Genomic DNA, 21031 nt, shown 5'->3' with positions numbered 1-21031 from the left:
TGATATACTCCATTTCTCTGCAGATACAGAGGAAATTCCCACAGCACCTGAGCAAGGCAAGATAAAGACATAAACCAGCTCTAAAGGCCAGAAATTTTTGTTCCTGCCATCAAACTTGTTGTTGTTTCCAAGGTCTAAGCATTAAAAAGAATACAAGTAGAAACTGATATAAACTGGTATTCAGCATGTCCTCCCAAAGAAATTCCTTGGTGTGCTTGTATGTTATTTTACTGTCAGGAAGCTGGGGGTAAGTTTAACAAATTATGATGAAGACTTGTTTAATGAAACACCCTATGAAACATCTAGGGCTGTAGAAACTAAGAACCTTCGGAGGTTTATAAGTGGAAGGGGAGGGCAGAAAAGGAGGGAGAGAAAGAGAGAAAACGAGCCCCACAGTGTACATAAATTGCCTTAAAAAGAGATTAGAAGGAATAAAGACCACTATAAGAGCCTTGCACGTCTTTAGCAAACACTATTATGTTGCTTACCACATTTCATAAAGATAGACATAAAAACTTGAGGTAAATACTATTTCTTATCAGCACCTATCACCATCAAAACAGCCATTTGTAATATTTATTTAAATGTGTATTTTTATTGGATATATTCTGGATTATAATTATTTTTCATGTTTCTTATGCCTTTGTGTTCTTTTTCCATTGATACACAGACTTTAAAAGTATATTTGATACAGATCATTGATAGCAGGAAAGAATTAACAAAAGTAACTCGCATCTGAAATTAAAAACTGGTTTAGCAAATCTAGTTTGCTGAGGAAATTACTCTTTTCAAATTCAGATATAACGTGGCAAAGCAATATTTTCTTTTTCGAAAATTTTACGTTTAGACAGTACAAAAATTACAGCAAGCCAAGCTAGTAACCCTGCCTAAGAAACCATGAGGATTTCAAATATAAACCAACATTTTCCATAAAAAACCTGAATGGGTCAATAAAGTTCATGTTATAAACAACTGAATTTATTAAAAATGGGGTACTGAACAAGAAACCAGATGGCTCAAATGCAACCCCAACTCAATTTAGTGACTGCTGATCAGCCAAGAAGCCAATTAGAAGAAATAGTGAGCTCCAGGATGGTGTTGAGCATTCTGCAGCCACAATGAAAATCTGCAGTTTACAGCCTGGTCTTTTGGATGCCGAGTTGCTGTTATACACATGAACACACGTGAGCACTTCATCACAAGCCTCGTCTTGCTGCGCAGTCCCCACCTTTGTCCTTTCAAGTCTGGAACGTCTGTAGTGCGCTTCACGTGCAGGTGCACATCAAAACCATTTGAAAGCTGAAGCCAACAATACAAAAAACAATCTCTGTACATGCTGTAGCACCAAAAGAACGGAACAGGGTAATGGCTGAAAATAATTAAACCACTTCCACTAATAGGATGGAAATCAAAGTTTGGGTCTATCACTTCACATTCGCTATTTGAAATTAAAGAAATTACTCATGAATGTTAATTATTTTTTGTGAACAAAGCATGGGAAAAACATAACCAATACATTTATATGCATAATTTATTAAAGGAAAACTTTGAACTCTGATTATTGAACCACACCAGAGACAGAATATAACTACTTGCTCCTGTTCTCATACTTGTATTATTCAGCCTCTTACCAGCCTACAACTCAGTTGAGTATAATTTCCTTTACTGTATTAAACATAACCCCCCTACAGAAACACACACACTTTAAGCACATTAACAACAAAATGGTATCTAAGTAATCAGGCATTCCTTTTAATGTCACCCTGCATACAATTCCCCCATCTGTTTTACATGCCTGCTCACTCTGTGCTGATTATTTCAAGATTAGACTGCAAGATCTCCAAGGGCAAAGCCATCGTTTACGGTGTGCTTGTGTTCCCTTCTGCTAATACGGAAGTAGCGTCACTAATCAACAGACTTCACAGGCTCCATCCCACCATTCATTCTCTTCAGCTTCTACCCAAGACCTTTTTAGTTGACAAAATTCCTCATGCTCTCCTGCCAAAAATACTGAGACATCTAACTCCACTCCTTTTCCTTAGTACAAACAAGCATAGCAACTGTTGTTGTCCATGCCTACAATCAGTTCTTGCAGAAACATAGATACTACTAAAACTGACTCAGGCAAATATGAAGCAATGAGAGTCAGATAAAGAAAAAGTTAAAAGCATTGTCAGGAAGAGCTCGCCCTCTTCCATTCAGCAATGACAAATACCCTAGCTCATCCACAGTGTAAAACCTTTCTAACTAAACAATCAACCAAAGCAATCACCTAGCAAGCAGCAATAATCAAGTCTTCAGTCTGCTTCTGACTGGCTGGAAAATAATTACTTCCTCCCCAAATACGATCTTTTTACAGTAGTAAATGCACCCCAGCTTCCAGACTAGCACACAGAAAAATGCTGACTGGCTGTATATTTCTATATAATACAATTGCTACTGAACTGCTACAAAGGCTGGAGTTTGTGCAGGAAATGGATGCACCTCTTGAGGGTTTTTGGCTCCAAGCCAGATACTTCATCCTTCTGTCAATTCCTCCTTCTGCTCCTGTCGGTGAGCAAAAGTCAATGAATGACAGTCAATGAATCAGGACCTAGCTACATCCATAACTATCCCTACTCATTAGCTACAGCACAACAACAGCTTTTCAGAATAAATTTTATTTTCAGAATTTATTTTTGCTTATGAGGTTCACGGTTAACTTAATTTAAGCAGAGGAAAAGCCTCCAGAAGAACTGAGAGTCTGTATTTAAGACTAACTACAGTCTGTATTTAAGTGCACATCATGAGGCCACCCTTTTTGATAGAATAGTTGAACAAATTTATACATATTATATGTGCATTTTTAACATATATATGCACACACATATTATAATTATTCCCTTTCTTGATATAAATTTCTCTAATTCCTGATTCAAAGACTAAGTGGATTTTTTTAAACTCAAGCAAGCACTCTGATACTAGAATATGCAAATCATGTACATCAGCTCCACAAGACTCTTTTCAGCGAGCCTATACGCTAACAGTATGGCATCAACACAAATATACACAAGCCACAACGCACTACTGGCTTCTTAAATAGTCAAACTTTTCAAACAACAAGAAATCATTTGGTAGAACTGACTACAGAATCTGTAATTCCAGAAACAGCAATCAAATAATCAACTAGATAACACAGGCAACCAACTGAAGACATTTCAATTCTTCATAGATTTTCAGTCTCACTAGTAGCTACAACGTTGTGCTTAAAATTTATGGCCTGGATCTTCTTGACACAGGTTGCCAAATTTCTTCACACAATAATGGCTTAAAAGGCACTTGTGGAAGAAAACTAAAGTGAAGTAATGAAAACTGAAGGTGTTAAGTCAATATAGAAATAAAACATTCAGTCATTCGGTTTAGTTACTACTAAATAAAACACTACACATTTGAAGCACTTCGTTTCTATCTTAGATCTTTCAAATGTACATACGTGAGTAGTTTTGTGTCATACCCACCTCCACGCTTGAACGAGGGAAGGGAATATCTCTGGCATCCTCAAGTTCAATTCCAAAAGTTTTGTACAAAAATATCTAAGTTACATTAAACAAAAAACTTACTGGTAACTCACTGCTCCACCATTTGTTCAAAGAACCTTCACAATCTTCAAATCATGAACACCACCTTTCTTAAAAATCTATCAAATATAGTTAAGCTAGCCTTTAAGGCATACTGGTTAAAAAAAATGAGCCAGTGTTTCATGTTCTTTATTAAGTAACTCCCTGGCTGGTTTACCATTGTCGTACAAACTGAACAAAAAGGTCTGGTCATGCCCCATTTTAAAAAAAGGCCTTTTGATCTGTTGTATTGTTCAGCCCTGAATCACTGGCACTACACAGCATTTTCCAAACACTGTTTCTTATACAAAGGGGATTGCTTACATTGAAAGACTGAAAATCATTTCTCATTAGAACCAGAAACGTGAGGAAGAAAGGTTATATGCTTTTGTGAGCTTCATGTCTGTAGTCTACAAGCTTTGGGAAACAATTTGAAATCATAATGTAATAGCAGGCAGTACAAAAGCTTTCTCTTGTATATAATGCAATCAATAATGCAATTTCTTCCACCATAAATCCGTAAGTATAGCAGAAGCTAAGCTCTCATAATATCATTGAAACACAAGTTAGTTTGCTAAAATTCTTTAAACATCATAATGCATTAAAAAAACATTGCTATTTGTTTAAACCACATTTTTAAAAGCCTACGGTTCCTGACATTTGCTACTTTGTCGAAACATCTCTATTACACTGACTGCTCCACAAACACCTGACCTGCATGGCCCAGGAGCTGTGTGCTTAGACTTCTGTCAACAGACTGTTTGAAGAGCAGTGACCAAGTTGTCCATGTCACATAAATAATCAGTGACTTCTGTGGAGTCACTTCAGTGATGTCAGTGCGAGCAACACTCAACACCGCAGCTACTTCCATATCAGGATCAGCTCATAGAAGCAAGCTTATGCTACTACTACTTTTCCTACTACACTTATGGAAATGAACAGAGGCTTCAGTCTCAGGGAAACGCAAGCTAGCTGTTTCCAAGTGCACAACAGATTCTTGAAAATGCTGACAGAGAAAACAGAGTATCTGCCCATTTAAATGATTTCCACAATTGAACAGCTATATATGCTCAAGACAAAGTGATGAATAAAGGATAATTATACTTACAAGCTTCCTCTTCTGGGGAGACTGAGCTCCTTCTGGAAGAAAAAAGAATGAAAACCTTGAGTTAATTTTACTTGTTATGATATATTACTCATTTATTTATCAATAAATGACTGAGGTGAAATTAATAAAAAGCTGGCCATTTCCGAACGCACGCTCAGTGTATAACTGTGCGCAGCACTGCTGCGCGTAAGTGATGCATCTGCACGCATTCATAGCACAGTAGCCTGGGTTACAAAAGTTACTCATTTTGTCTGAATAATTACGGCCTTTGCAGTCACAAAATCATAAGCGCTCAACAGAGCAAATATAACTTTGAAATTCATGCCTAAGCGTAGATGTGGCAATAATTAATTCTGTCCTATGCACCTCGTCAGCATCATATCCGAACCACTTCCAGAAGTGTGGTACGCAATATGCCTAGCATCTGCTGCATGTATCGTCTCACATTCTCACCGAAAGGAAAAATTAATGCAACAGAGTGGCTTTTGGGTTCTGTTCCAAACATATACATCACTTGTGTTATATATTACCACAAAAAATCCAAGGCCAATGAAACATAACTCCCACTTAAAAGCAGCATTTTGCATCTAAGCAGCAACAGCAAAGGAAGACCGCGAATTTTAAGGTTTTTATTTAAGTAAATAGACCGTGAACCGTGAGCATCCACGAGGCTCAGACAGCGATGAATGACCAGCCGGCTTTGGTTCCGTTTTTAACGCCCACCCCAGCACGTCGCTCCTTCCCTCTGCCCAGAGCCGCCGGGCCCTGCGCTTCCGCGGGCCGCCGCTAGGTGGGAGCCGGTCCCCGCCCGCCGCCGCCCGCCACCGCCACCGGCCTCGGCTCCGGCCTCGGCTCCGGCCCCGGCGCGCTCCTCGGCCGGACGGCGGCGCGCGGAAGCTGGGGATGAAGAGAAGGGAAACTACTGTCGGGGGGCCGAAGGCAAAAAGCACCCGCGCCTTTCCCTTCTCACCAGACCTAACGCAATGAGGGCACTAAAAATTCCCCTCCCAGACTGGCCGGGCCAAGCCGAGGCCTGCCGTGCCCGACACGCCGCGGCAGGACAGGGCGGGCGGACAAGACCTCGGAGACGTACTGGTGCTGGTCCCGGGCTGCTTCGCCGGCGTTTCACAGCAAAATGGGAAGCAACGATATAGCCGATTTCAATTTCTGACTTTCAGAGTACTGGTCTACATGCTGTATTTTTTCATCCCCACTAAGACAAAAACCAGTGTTTTCACTGCATATTGAAACAAGTCAATAGAAAAAACACAAATCCATAAAATCTGGTAACCTCTTTTCCATATTTAGTTATGGCGTACATGCTGACTTAAAAGATTAACAATGTTATTGACAAACTGTCAATGACTGGTCTGTTAATTAATACATTGGACATTACTTAGCAAAGTTTTTCAAAGACACCAAAAAGTTACAGCTACTAGAACAAAAAACAACAACAAAAAATCATTAAATCTCAAACATGCTGTTGTTATTTTCAAGGATGAGCTCTCTACAGTTTGAAATTTCATTACAGTTTACCAGTACTGAGCAAATTTCATGTGTGAATTATCACAAGGCTGACAGCTTACAGCATCAAGAAATAAATTCCTGTCATCAGACAAACTTGTCAAGATCTAATCAAAACATTTCAAGTATGTAAGATAATAAATCATTAGCATCCATAACAGGTTGTGTGTTTTATATTCTAAAAAGGTACTTCTTCCACTCTCATTTGTTAGAAAGAATTAAAGTTTTCAACCATGAAGTCTACGTAGCAATGACAGCTTTTTGCCACTGCAAATGGATAAAGAGGTAAATACTGTATAATAACTATATCTTATTATTCTGTTTGTGTATATAGTATATTACTTATCTATGCATATAAATCTCTTACAACATATGAGCAGATGTATTTAATTTATCCTCTTTAAAGAAGATCTGATATAATAAAGGTGCTTAGCAGAGGGTACTTTTCCTATTCAAATGGCACATTTCCATTTATTCCAACACAGTCAGCCCCAGAAATTTTCAGAACGAATGAATAAAGCTCTGGAATTTCATGGTACTGGCTGAAAAAGGAAAACAGTGACCTTTAAATCTCTTTATCTACCTTCTAATTTTTGAGCTTTTAGGGTTGATGTTTACAAGCTTTGCTCTAGTCATTAGGGCTGAAAAGTCACTTAAAAGAACACTTCCTTGCAGCAGCACAGCTCCGGTAATTGTGACTTACAGACATACACCACGGGAATCGTGGTCCAGTAACAGGTGTGGACAAACCTTTTCCTTTCCTCTACTGTACAGTTGTTTTACTCACACAATATTACCTTTAATACTTCCTATAATGTAGCTAATTCAGGATTAAATGTATGCAAGGTTAAAAGAAGGACTGACTTGGGCTTTGTTCCTGAAATCATCCTTTGAAATCTGTGATCAACTGAGTTTCCAAATAAGGAAGGAAAAAAGCGCTAGCAGATGACATCTCAATGCAATTGAAATATTATTCTAGCCACATAGCAATTGTTCTCATTCTGCACCTCCACCTTGACAAACACAGTGCAGCTGTGGAATCAATAGGCAGTAGTTCAAATTCAATACCTCTGTGGTCTTGACAACAAAGAGCACAATCAAAGCAATCAATTTTTATACCTGTTGTTCCACTATGCCTCATTTCGTGTTAGTCTTAAAATCCCCTTCAAAAACCCTATCAGCCATACACCAAGCCATACCCTGACTCCCAGAGCACTTTTCCTGTCCTCTGGAGAAACGCCAAGCCTGCACCCTCCCAGCTATTCACCCTTTTCTGCTTCTTCAGAGCAGGGCTGGTAACAGCACTTCTTACAGTCCTCCAAAACAGCCCATGAATGGGGGGCCAATGCAAAAGCATCAGAGCTGGAAGTTACAGAACTGCGAGCAGCATAATTATGAGCTTTGCTTTTCCTGAATCGCCAGTAAGTTAGTATCTAAAGAAGTGACATCCCAGGGAAGAAGAAAGAAAGAAAATGCCTGGAGATGGAAACAAGGAGGGAGCAGACAGAACCAATGACCTATTTCAGGGCACCTATTAGAGGATGTCCACTGTCAGGAGAACACTGCAGATCTCCAGGGGATAGAGCGGACCAGAGATGGGGATGAACTTACAGGGTGGAGACTCAGCTGGGTCTTAAGATGGCTTAACACTTTATTGTGTGCAATGGGACCAACTAAGAGTTTACATCTAAAAATGATAGGGTAGTTTCAAACATATGAAGTAGCACTACAAAAACACTGATTAAATAATTAGGCAAAACATAGGAGAAAGTCCAACAGCAAGTACCCTATAAAGGTGAAACTACTCAGAATCAATTTTATATTACAGATTAAACGTATTAGTAAATGATGAGGGACATGGTGTGATTTGACTGGTTTCCACCTACTCCACAAAGGAGTTTGGCATTACATGTCCATGTATCCTAAAAAAAAAAAAAAAAATCACATTTTAAGAGGTAAGATAACTAATAAAAGAGTGCTGAGCTCTGACTACTTGGTCTGAAACACTATTTACAGGGTGCAGCTGTAATCCTTTAAGTAAATATGCTAGTTTATCCTAAAGGACATTTTTCCTTTAAGACCACCCTTCTGATGAGAACGACACATGAACATTCAAGATTTCAAACTGCCTCTTCTGACAGCACATCTGTCTCCTGGAGCACTGGTGCTGCCAGTACCCATATATATTACCATTATTACTTCAGCCAGCCTCCATGCCACCTGCTCTCTAGGTCAATGATATAACCCTCAAAATAGAGGGTTACATTTATATTTGATTTATATGAAGTGATAAATAGCATAAGAATATTTTAAAAGATTGTTGCACATTATTCACCCAGAACTTTCACAAGTAGAAACAAGTAACTGCTTTCACAGATCCTAAAAAATAAGTGTATTAAATCTTGCAGTACCCAAATGACAGGAACAGACTGTTCTGAAAGTTAATTTTTTGTATCAGTTCCATACTTCAAGGCATAATTATTAAACATGCAACTTGATCTCTACATGACAAAAGAAGCAGCAGATTGTCAGACAACTAGTTAAAAATGAACCTTGGGAAAGAAATTCAGCATCGTGGAATTTATAAAAAGCTGGTTTGAATACCCTCCTTCAAGAGAGTTCCTTATATTTGCTTCCCTTCATCTTAAGTTTATCATCTCAGATCAATGTAGATATAAAATCAGTTGGATACTGTAACATGCTACAGTTCAGGTTTCACAATAAGACTGGATCCTCACTGGACCTATCGTTTTTGAGGCAGCAAGGAAGCTAGAAGAGAAAATAAATTGGCCATTTTAAGCATCACTTTTCTGTTTACATAATATAGTTTAGTGCATAGATACTGAAAAATTATTCTATTGTGATCTTTTGTATACAGAAACTGCATCTGAAAACAGGAACATTTCAGGCAGCAGAAAGAGTGCTGGCTTTTTGCATACGTATATGCACACAATATGAAACGGAAATGAAGTCTGGAAATCTATTTGTTCATTGACCTACAATACAACCCATATCTTTTAAACAGATATGTGACGTGATACAAGTGTGAAGAAAACAGGAGCCCATCACTCAAAATTGTCACTTTCTCTCAGTCTTGTAATTTGTCCTTGAATATGTAGCTGCGCATATGGCACAGACCCACAGGCAAAGTTGGATGCTAGAGTCTGCGCTGATGGCAGCTTAAATGTAGTCCTTTCAAATTAAAGTGAGAACCACCACTACACTCAGGATGATCCATATTTTTGCCAGAGCAGACAGCATGATTCCTGAGATTGCCTTTGACCTTGGCTTTCTTGCAAGGTAGCTCACTATCATACCAGTTGGGACAATAGACAAATATTTTTACAGCTGTAACAGTAAATACATTTCAGTTAATAAGTTAATATTTCACAGATGATGAAATTCCACTGACACTCATTGACCTGGTACCATGCACTCATGTTTTAATATTTTTCCTTTGCTGACTATGTTTGCTTTAGGGTATACTACCAACCAGCAGGGGATTAATTAAATCTCTTTCTATACATAACCATTTGCATTACAGAAATGATATAATGAGGGTTGGAATCTCCAGTTCTGATGGAAAATACAACCTGGCTATGCAAGGACAAACCGTAATCCATCCATCAGATTAACAGGAAGGAATTTTTCATGGTGATTAAAAAAAAAAACCACCCCACACTAAGCTTCTCTTTCTCCTATCAGTATCTGTCAAGAAAAATAATTTCCTTCTTTTCACTGTATCATTGTAAATGGTTATTAAAAACAGTACTTCTCAATTTCTCTCTCTAGAAATGATTACATCTGAACTAGTTTCCCAAACTCATCAGCAAAGAATTTTAAACAGCAACACTAAAACCGTATCTGTATTGAATGTCAGATTAACCTATGGAATACGCTGCAGATATTTTCTATAATTTACTGACTTTTTAGAAACTAAATTCAGGATCATACTGTTAGATCATCTGCTTAGCTACAGACATGCTTAAAATACAGAAAATGAATACCCAAGCTCTTGCCAATATCATTCAAAATATTGAGAGGACACAGAGTTTAATTCCCAGACCTTTCTCCACACTGTACAGAATTTATGCCTGCAATCACACAAATCCTGAATTGCCACGGATATCTTAGTCCCAGCGCATCTTCCCATATGCCCAGTACCAGCCAAACTATCTGGAATAGCCCTTTCCTTAGAAATCTCACCTTCATGGCACCAGAGCCTTCAGGACAATGTGCGTGGCACTAGGATAGTTAACGGTATACCTGTTCACCCAGTGTTACCCTAAACATACAAGTTCAAAGCAAATTAAATGTATTATTTGGATTAGTTCTCAACCTCCACAGAAGTTATGTGTCAGTAAAAATGTCATTTGCAAAGTATGTTAACATATAAAACCAAACGGGGGAAATAAACCCCTCAGCTGTTTAACTAACAGGTGACCCTATTTCTCTACATAATCAGTTTATATCAGTCTTCAAACCCACAGATCACGAATCAGCCAGTGATGCATTCAATGTTTTTAGCATCTTCCAGCCTTTCTCTTCTCTTCAGCTTAGAAATTCCTTACTAATCAGGGGGAAAAAAAAAAAAGCAGCCTTTGGATTTATTTCAAATTACAGTTACTACAGAAGAAAATAAAGCTAAAAGCCCTTTAAACTTTAAGGAAAATTCTCAAACACAGCAAATTATTTTCCCTCCCCCACCAGCCTTCCTGCCTGGGCAACACAAAGTTCTTCCTTTGTAGGCAAAGCTAAGGATCCAGGTCACATCTGTACATTAACCTGTCAAGAATATATGCCTCCAAAAGTTGCCCACTAACCTTTCATATCACTTAACCTCAGGGCTTTCCATAAGATTAAGGGTATTGGTTACTTGACCTAAAATAATTCAGGAACACATCTCAAAACAGACAAGAATTCCCACTTTCCTCAGAATATTTTCAGTGCCCACTCAGATTGATATATTTTAGTAAGCTGAAGTGTCTACTCCGTATTTTGTACATCACATCATGTTTTCAAGCCCAAAATACAACATTATGCATTACACCATGGGCCAGACTGAACCCACACATGGTAACAAACACGACTGAAACCACACATCATGGCTTGGATAGGCAGATGACAATAAAAATGATGCATGCAAATGACATTCCCAAGTGGGTGAATGGAGAGTTGCCCAACCCCAGGAATAAGCCAGCTGCCACAGCTGAGCTACGGATTACGGGACGAGTAGGTGTCTGCAGCCAAGAGCAGGGTGGTACACACACATCCCTCGCTAGCCAGAGCAATGAATGACTTGCAATTCTCCAAGTCTCATTTCCTCCGCAGGATTCATTCCTATCTCTGTTATTCGGGACTAAGAGCACAGGGTCACTCTAATTTCATGCTATCAGTCAAGCAGCAGTCTCTTTCTTTTGAAAGTAAAGAAAACAGCTAGTTTCGTATTTGATTCCAAGCTTTTCAGCGGAGGTTAAACAGCGAATGGTTTCTGCAAATTAAAGACAACCTCTGAGAACCCTGGTCACATCAAGAATAGCAGGAACAGAAACTCACCTGTTCAGTCCTTAGATGTCAGCAAACTAATTTACTATCAACTTGATTGTTTTCCTCAAGGCTAAAAAAAAGTGTAGCAGCAGCCCTCTTCAAATACACTTGCCAAACATTTTTAACTGATATGTAGCACATAAAAGATTATGTTTCAAAGATGTAATTTCATTTGCAGGAAAAGGTAAATTTAAAGATTACAGCTTGAATCTTGCAACCCAGAGTCCTAGATGTGGCACAGAAGCATAGAAGAAATAGCAGAGCAGAAGAAAAAAGGTAGATTTGCTCTCGTAACAGACAATCCATAAATTGCAACAGCAGTAGCTTCAGAAGATTATGATAACTTATTCCCTGAAATAAACAATAACAGCTACCCAAAATGTGCGTATGGATCAATGAAATAAAAAGCAAGATGCATAGTAGTCCTCTGTAAATAAAATGCAGGTTATACTTTAAAACCTGAGAAATAACACCCTTAATAAATGCTCCAAATCTTCCTTATATGCTTTATATTTTTGCACAAATTCACCTAAGGGAGAGGGAATATTGAGAGGAATAAAGCACACAGCTTAGCTCATTAATCTTTCTCATTACTTAATTCTGGTTTCACAAGGCCATGAAGCAGATTACTGATCCACCCTATGTGTGAAACAGCCTGCCCAGCACTGAACAGTCATCCAAAATAATGGGAGCAACTGTTCAAAATTCTCTTTCATTTTGCCAGACTGCAGCAGTTTCAGAAATTTAAGTCAAAAGGTCACGTTCTACAAAATTTCAGAAAATGCAGAAAAGAGTGTCATCTTGGAGACATACAGGATTGCAGCTGTAACACTATTGTTAGAAATGGCTCTTAAAATTACTCTGTCTTGACTTGCACCAAGAATTCCTTCAAGACTGGGCATGCAATGATCACAAGGAAACAGTCACAGCTGCTAAAAATGCCAAGAGCATTACAAATAAACAAATCCAGTTTTATTCTCTCCCTTGTTGGCTCGTACTAATATTAATCTATGATTAAGTCAGTTGTCATTTCTACTATACACACATCTACTCCTTAAAAGGTTGTCTCTCAAAGAATTGACAGCTGACATCAAGGCTACCTGGCCACCAATTTGATTTATAAAACTCTTTAAACATCCTTTATTGAACTTAAAACTGAATAATCAAGCCCAGCATAATTTTGGTGAGTTTGGGGACCCTTCTGGCTTATCCTACATAAAAGTTATATAAAACAATGTGCATCTCATGAAAACTCCTGGACCTGCTCACCAGCTCATATCCATTCAGTGCACTGTTAATACATACTGTGAACAAAGATGAAAGGTTACAAAGAAAATTATATTGAAATACGTTGGTTGAGAGACAATCTCCGACACTGTAGTTGAACCAAGAAGAGGTACATGGTCAGCTCAATATTAACATCATCAGCAGTATCTCGCAAGAGTCCAAAGGGTTCTGTTTATTCTGTTAGGTTGGTTTCTCACCAACTCCCCAGTTGTAAAGTATTTGGAACCAGACAAGCAGAAATTAAGTTTTGGTGGTTGTTTTTGAGAGGCATTCCACATGTATCCAACTGCTTTGTCAACATTAGGCTAAGACTTTTAACACAACAACAGAATTTTATCTTTACAACTACTTCTCAACTAATTTAGACAAAAAGAAAATCTGTGTCAGACCAGTCTCCCAAGACAGCTGGACAGCTTGGCAACCCCTGAAATAAGGCCAAGTTTCCCAATAGTGAAGCTCTGGGAGAAAGTCCTAGGGAAGAGAAACTTTTTAGTTCCTCAAAAAGCCTCAACAGTGGAGGTGTCTCCCATCCTCCCCTAAAGCTGCAGCAAGACAATGCCACACAGATCATGTGAAAACACTCTCAGAAATTGAAAGCATAAGCAATCAATTTTAAAGATATTTAGTAATTAGTCCTAAAAGGAATTCCAAGCATATAAAGCTCCTTTGCCTTCATCTAGTTTATGACTGATAGCATCTGTAACCTCACGAGGCATCCATTAAGTTCAGTAGTTAATTACATCTGCTCTGACTGGACATTATTTACAGAACAAGCAGATGTAATTTTTCACTGCTTAGCTAGTCTACATGAGGCACTTCAGCTTACCCCTCTCAAATCATTGCTTCTCAACAGAAGCAGGGCAGGAGGGACAGGCAAAGGGTGCTCTGATCATTTTTTGCAAAGGAATAGTTAAAGGCCATCTTAATGAAGAAATCCACATGCTGAACACCATGTGAACATTTGGAATAAGCAGATGCCAGCCAGTATTTACATCTTTGTAAGCAGCCAACAGAATTTTAACTTCTCTTTTTGCCCTCAAAAGTGAATGGTCTCTGATATTCCTTATGTCCACTGGGCTCCAAACTGCAGCCAAACTGAAACATAAATCCTTGACAGAAGTGATGAGAGAAAGGGCTCTGTTGCTTCATTCCCAGATAATAAATATTTTTTACAGCAAAAGCCAATAGCCACAGAAGTTTTACATTTGCATTATGTGTAAAGGAAAGAGTCATCCCCTGGAAATATAAGGTGGTTACACACCTAGTGTGACTCATTTGAGAGTCATAACACAAAGTATTTCTACAACTACCTGTTTATAACTAGTTCTGGAAAACAATATTTTCAGTGAAAAACAAACATTAAATTGAAACATGCTCTCCTATCATCTTTCACACATACTTTGAAACAGGTATTTTATCTGTTTAGGAATATTTAAATTAACCATAAAGACAAAAAAGAGATTGGAAATTAGATGGTCCTCTCAGTTTTGATGAGGTAGAACTGTAATAACCACCAACCTTACCCTAATTTTAAAATTCTAATCTTGGACTATCTTAATTTCAAGGGAACAACACTGCCTGTCGTGTTCACATGTGGCAAGGCTCTGAAGGTGAAATATAAAATGTGAAACTGCGAAGTGGTGCTAGGCCAAACCCAAGATTAATTTACAGATCAAACTGAGTGTGGTGAAAGGTTTATATTGGTGTATGCAAGAAAATCTTCAGGCTTAGAGGAGGTGGAACGTATCTTGCAAAAGCCACAGCTATTGCTTTCAAAATGAAAGGCAGCAGAGCTGGGAACCATAGGCACTGACTGACCTCATCCCTGGGCATGTTTTTAAATAACCACATCCAGGCCTGTCCTTCAGGTATATCATAAATTGTGCAAATGTCAAGTGAATTAAGGTTTTTGGATCTCTAAGATTTCTCATATGAAAAAGCATGTGATACATCTAAACATCTTTCACAGATTTATTTCTGAACAACCTTACATTTAATACAGTTGGATAATTCAGACTTCCTTGGTGCCAAGAGATCTGTTTCAGAGTAAAGTAAAATTCATCCCCAATTAAAGTACGGGTAAAATACAGGCACTCACTCCCAAAGCACAGATTTGAGAAACTGCAGACTGTGCCTAATGACTTTTAGTTCTGATGGGCGATTAGTGTGCTCTGTAATGGACTGACAGAAACAGCTGATTCTATTACAAGGACATGTTCTGGCTAGGATTTTCTTTCTGTTGCATTTAAATTATAAATATGAACTCTCTGGAAAATATATGAAGAGAAGAGATATTAATCAATCTCTAAAACTTCTGTCTTCTACCATACTTCAAATTAGACCAAACACTGACTTCATCACCAGGAAAAGCCTCTCAGGTACTCAGGACTGTCTGTAGCCTCATTACTCTTCCTACTATCAAGCATAGAGTTCTCTTCATCCTCTACACCTTTTGGAAGAAACTGCAAGTTTTTTTCATTCAGGTGTTGGCTTCAAAGGCAGATTTTAAGGTATATTCCAGTTTGTACCTATGGGTACCGAAGAAATTTCTGAAGTCTTTGCAAGACTTGCAAATTCATCAAAAATTTTCATTGAACAGTCTTTTTCTCCAAAGAGGATTTGGGAAGGGGATTTTCCTGAACCTGACAGATCTCACAACAGCTAGGCTAATCAATGTCCTTGTTCACACTTCCAGGTTCAATTCAATGCATGGTTAGAGCACCCAGCTCACAATAGCTTCTGGGGAGTCAAAAAGTCTTTAATACATTGTTTTTAACTCATTGCCTTTACTGTACTGTAGGAGAACTGGAATACCAGAATCTAAGTCCATGCTTCTCTAATACACATTTCATACAACCTACAAAAAGTTATACATACTGTAAAGAAAAAGTAGTATGTAAAGTGTAAACCATATTACAGGCAAATTTTTCGTATATCCAAAAAATTAAGTTCAAAAGTGGTGCAAGCACCTAAAAAACATCTGTATACCTCTGCACAACTTTCTCACTGTTGTTTTTCAACAGTTTTGTTGCAATTTTCTTTTGCCTATCCCACTCCACTGTCAGTCAGCCCCAATTCAGTAGCTTTTCTCAGAGTAGAAGTTACAATTTTTATGTGCTTGCCACATACGTTAGAGGACATTTTGTACAAATAATATTTGTTGTAGATGTTAAAACACTCAATTTTCATGATACTTACTAATGACAGAAAAATTCTTGTAAGACTTTTCACAGAACCTTTTGCATTTTTATTTGAGAGGGATCAAATTACAAAAAGCTAAAGAGATAAAAGTTTAGTGACCATCTGTGAAGAAATAACCTAAATCGGTTGCAAAGAAAAGACCCAAGATTTAACTTTCCAATAGCAACCTTCTACCTATATGCTCTTTGGTATAAGTTGTCTTCTCCATCAAGAAAATCCTTAGTTTATTTCCTTTAAACGTTTAACTCATTAATCCATATTTAGACATTAACATTTTCTCTCAGACAGTGCTTCCACAAGCTGCATGACTCACCAAATTCTCACAAGTGCAACTTCAGCAGCCAAAACCAAGGATTAATAAAAGACTTAAAGTGATCCTGTAAAATCATTCATTGCATACACAAAACCTGAACTAAATTCTTTCATTCTCCTCTAAATTTACATTCTGTAATAACTGGTATCTTTCATTTCAATAAAACAGTTTAGAAATTGATAAAATAGTTCAAACATATTCTGACTTTTTTTTATATATATTTTTACTTTTCCATTTCTCACAAAGTAAAAGCACAGCAAAGAAAAGGAAAGATGGCGATTCCCCTTTAAATCCTGTTCCTGGGGCTAAAACATTATGCCAAATTCACTGCCGTATTTTAAGCATTTCAGTTTACTTAAGAGGAAGGACACACCTTCAGACAGAAACTTTCAGGATCTAAGGGTTTGTTTTTAATACAGACTCTGTTTGCTGAATTCAGAATTTTAACAACGGAAAGCAAAACCACGATCTAGTCCAGAAATTACAGATGACTGGCTATAGGGGGACTTAAGTAACATACATAAACACAACATAATCCCAGTGCAGCTTCTGGGGTTACTGCAGATTTACATATATGCTAAGTGACATTTTAGACTTAACATCTTAAATGGTCTTTTCTCACTTATATGATAAACAAGGCAAGTCACAGGTAACACTCTTGGTTTTTTCCACTGTTATTAATTCCCCACTATCTTTTTAAATAATGAATTAGACTATGACTTTTTTCTGCCCATCATTTATTTTTATAGAAGTATTTATCTTTGAAACAAATTAAAACATCAGCTTAACATTTATCTAAGAAAAATACTGAGATGGCTCACACAGAGACAAGAACTATCAGAGGTTTGGCAAAAAAAAATATGTATCTTCAGGAAAAAAAGGCAGATTTTCAGATATAGTAAGTCCGCTGTCTTACTAGGAGATGAGCCCCTAGCAAAGTGCATTGCTTTGTTAACATGGTGTTGGAATATATTTCAGCTGGAGGCAAAACAACTCAAATCATACTCCCTCCCCCACCTGAAGCTGTAAGAAGCTAGCCAGCATTTATGCCTAGTCTGCTCAAATTGCAATGTACAACTTGCTTAAAAAAAAAAATAAAATCAATAGACATTATGCCTACTTATTTAAAAATCAATAAACATTATAGATGAATAAAATATTCTTTTCGTTTTCCCAATAATTCTAATTGAATATTTATAAGCCTCTCTACCCAAGTTTAACATTAAATGCAGATGTACACAGAGCATTTAAATGTGTACTGGTTCTAGGAAGCAGAATCTGTACTGTAAAACAAACTAGAAAGAATTATTCGTAAAATAACTACTGAAGAGTACTAAACCTTATTTTCAGTCTTAATACTTCCAAGTTTTGCTCATTTCAGTATACTTAAATAGCATTCCACTGCCTGTGCAGTCGTAGAGGGATAATGAACAGGATATAAAACTGATAAAGCAAATGACTGACAAAAAGACAGTATTTTCAAAACAATATAGGGACCTCACTGCACAAATTTCCATTAATTTCAATGGAAAAAGTGGGAAATTAAGTTCATTGTACTGCCTGAAAATCTCCATCTGTGGTTTCCTTCACACCTAGCAGGCTTTTGCTTTCAGAGATTCAGGTATTCCTATCAAGGTGAATAAGTCCCTGGAACCTGAGAAAGGCAGAGAGAAAAAAAGGGCTCAAAAAGCCAAGAGGCAAATAAACAATATAATAGCAAGATACAGGAAAGGGAAATGAATCTGCCTACAATGCCAGTTAGCTGCCATGTGCAATACTGAGCAATGGAGCAAAGCAGAACTTACAAGTGCTTCCACATTAATTCTAGAAGCCTGAAAAATAAAACAAAGGTATATTTGGTATCGAACCACCACCCTCTTTAACAGGCATCCCACACACCTACCCACAGGAGGATAACCTATGGGATAGTGTTGTCAGTATCTACTTTTCAGGAATGATGGATTAAGATGTATGGGCAGGGAAGTGGCTCTGTACATGAAGTTTACCAGGATAAAAATATTACAGAAGAAAAGCATCATGGAATCTCTTTGGGCAGGAATCCCAGCCTGTAATAGCAAAAAATGCAGTTCCAGGACTGTGCTACCAACTCGCATATCAGGACAATGACAACAATCAGGAAACATTAAATAAGGTTAGGGAAGCTGCAAAGTTAGGACAAGTCATGAGAGTGGAAGATTTCAGTTGTCTTCACAGACTGAGCCAGTGCCTCATTAGGATAAGCAACAGAGGGAATATTTTGGACATAATAATTGCTTCGTGGAAGACCAGTGAACTCCAAGAAGAGATGCTATTTTGGATTTGTCTCTGGTCTTCTACATTCTTTTTAATTTTTAGTGCCCACAGCATATATCTTGACTGAGGTGCAGCATTCCTCCCGGGCAGACGCCTTCAGTCCCAAACATTTGATCAGCTCCCATCACACCTAATCTCTTCTTTTTACACTATTATGTCATCCACACATGGGGGCTGCTTAATCTCTTGTCTACCAATTCCCACACGTGGAGCTGGCAGGTATTACAGAGAATGTTATCACAGAAATCTTGTATTTCAGTGTCCCACTTGGCAACCTGAAGTTAGCCTCAAGAGTATCCCTCTGCAACCATCCTACATCAGAAATCCATTTAACCGCATTTCACAACAGAATCTCCCACTACCACAATCAGCTTCCCTTTATCCTTAGGGATCACCTCTGCTGCAGGACCCTCCTCAGTACAGAAGGATACAGTGACATCACCTAGAAGGTGGGTTTTGTCCAAAAGATTGGGTCCATGCTTCCCAGCAGGTTGCCCTCTTTTTCTGAAATGCACATCCTCATCAGCAGCCCAGAGGCTGCCACAGTTAAGATGGGAGTACCCTATCATGTCTCTGTAGGCCTCATCTATGACCCTCTCTGCTAAGTTGGTCCAGTTCAGCTACTTTCAGCTTAAAAGACCAACTCTATTTTCTTAGTGCTGGGAGCTCCTTGAGCTGCATGCACACTTTAAAGGCCTGCTCCCTGACTACATAATCATATATTTTGCCTTCTCTGCAATAACTGAAGAACCCTTCACTTACACACTAGATTTTTATTTGTATCTTGTGTTTAAAATGTGTTAGGTATTGGAAGCTAGTATTAGTTAAGCTTCTCCTTGAATTAAGTGATTAAGATTACTCTCTTCCCACCCTATTCTACTTTTATTAAGCAAATTAGAAACAGGTGAGATATATCCAAAAGCATGTTTGGTTTGTTGTTTTGTTGGGGGGGGGGGGGGGGGTGGGGGGGGGTGGTGGTGGTGGTATGCTGACTTGAGGCATTCTCTCTCTTCACTGATGACAGCCAACCTTTTTGTTGTCCCCTGTTCACTGTACAAATTAGAAAATTCTGTTACTTGCACTCCTGCATCTCTGAATAGGCTAAGCATTCTCAGTATCTCATATGCTCAGACAGAAAGCTGGGTAATGTTTTAGGCATGTGAAACATCTTACATACAGAAGTAAAACACACAAATGCAGAAGATAAGAAGTAAATTATTTTATTACAGCAAAATGTTAGATAGGAGACCTCAAGGTTTTCCATTAATTCCAGCACACAGCACCTTAGTAGACACTGCACAAGACCAAACATGCAGATTTTCTGTAAATCCCTGGCAGTGTAAGGAATTGATTAGGTGAGTGGTCAACACAATGCCAGAATCGATAATATACACAACTAACTACTCATACACCCAACATAAGGCCAAACTAGCACCAATTTCAAAAAGGATAGCGGAGCAACTGTGAACAGTTCACTGAAGACAATATACAGCTGGAGTCTGGAAAAAAAGGCAAACAAGCTGTCAGGCAGCGTCAAGAACAGGATGGAACATAATATGGAAATTATTATAATGCCATTAGCTCAATCAGAAACACATCAGCAGCTATGATGCCATGTCTGGTTCTGGTCATGTCATTCACAAAGACAAATCCCAGACTCCTAGCCGAGAGAGCTAGCTACTATTCTTAAAATTCATTTTCCTATGTAATATATACTTGAGACTGAAACTAGAAAAAAATTCCAAGCACCAACTTTAAGGAACAAGTTTTCGGAAGAAAGGAAATAACTTGTCCTTCTAGCCAAAAGAAGAGACCTAGCTTCAAAGGCCTGCAGTGTGACAGCATTGAGCAGTGCCTTCCATAGTTCAGCAAGGAGCATCTCCAGTTCATCTAAAAGAAATGAATATTCAAAGGCTGGCAGCCATCATTCCAGCAAACGTAGTCTTTGGCTGCAGTGAGGACAGTCTCTTGGATTCATTGAGTAAAATCAAGTGAGAATTTCCATGGAAGGAAAGCTACTCTGATCAAAGGACAATGCTGGCACAAGAAAAGATGCATATAAATGGATGCATGTAAATGTGCTGGAAATGGAAATTAAAAGTTTCTAATTTTCAGGAGACCATGCTTCTGAAACAGTAGCAA

At 38.2% G+C, this 21031-nt stretch overlaps 1 protein-coding gene across 8 annotated transcripts in view; it reads right to left on the bottom strand.

The window, feature by feature from the left end:
- The window catches only part of MAST2 (microtubule associated serine/threonine kinase 2), a 199586-nt gene that overhangs the window by 108000 nt on the left and 70555 nt on the right, over positions 1-21031 (bottom strand). For all 8 annotated transcript variants that reach the window (XM_075508684.1, XM_075508689.1, XM_075508685.1 and 5 more), the window contains one exon: positions 4705-4736. In XM_075508684.1, the coding sequence (XP_075364799.1) occupies positions 4705-4736 (32 nt within the window). The remainder of the gene's footprint in view (positions 1-4704; positions 4737-21031) is intronic.

The sequence above is a fragment of the Mycteria americana genome, chromosome 7 (genome assembly GCF_035582795.1).
Source record: "Mycteria americana isolate JAX WOST 10 ecotype Jacksonville Zoo and Gardens chromosome 7, USCA_MyAme_1.0, whole genome shotgun sequence".
Lineage (NCBI taxonomy): Eukaryota > Metazoa > Chordata > Aves > Ciconiiformes > Ciconiidae > Mycteria > Mycteria americana.
This window is presented reverse-complemented; position numbering and strand designations above follow the sequence as displayed.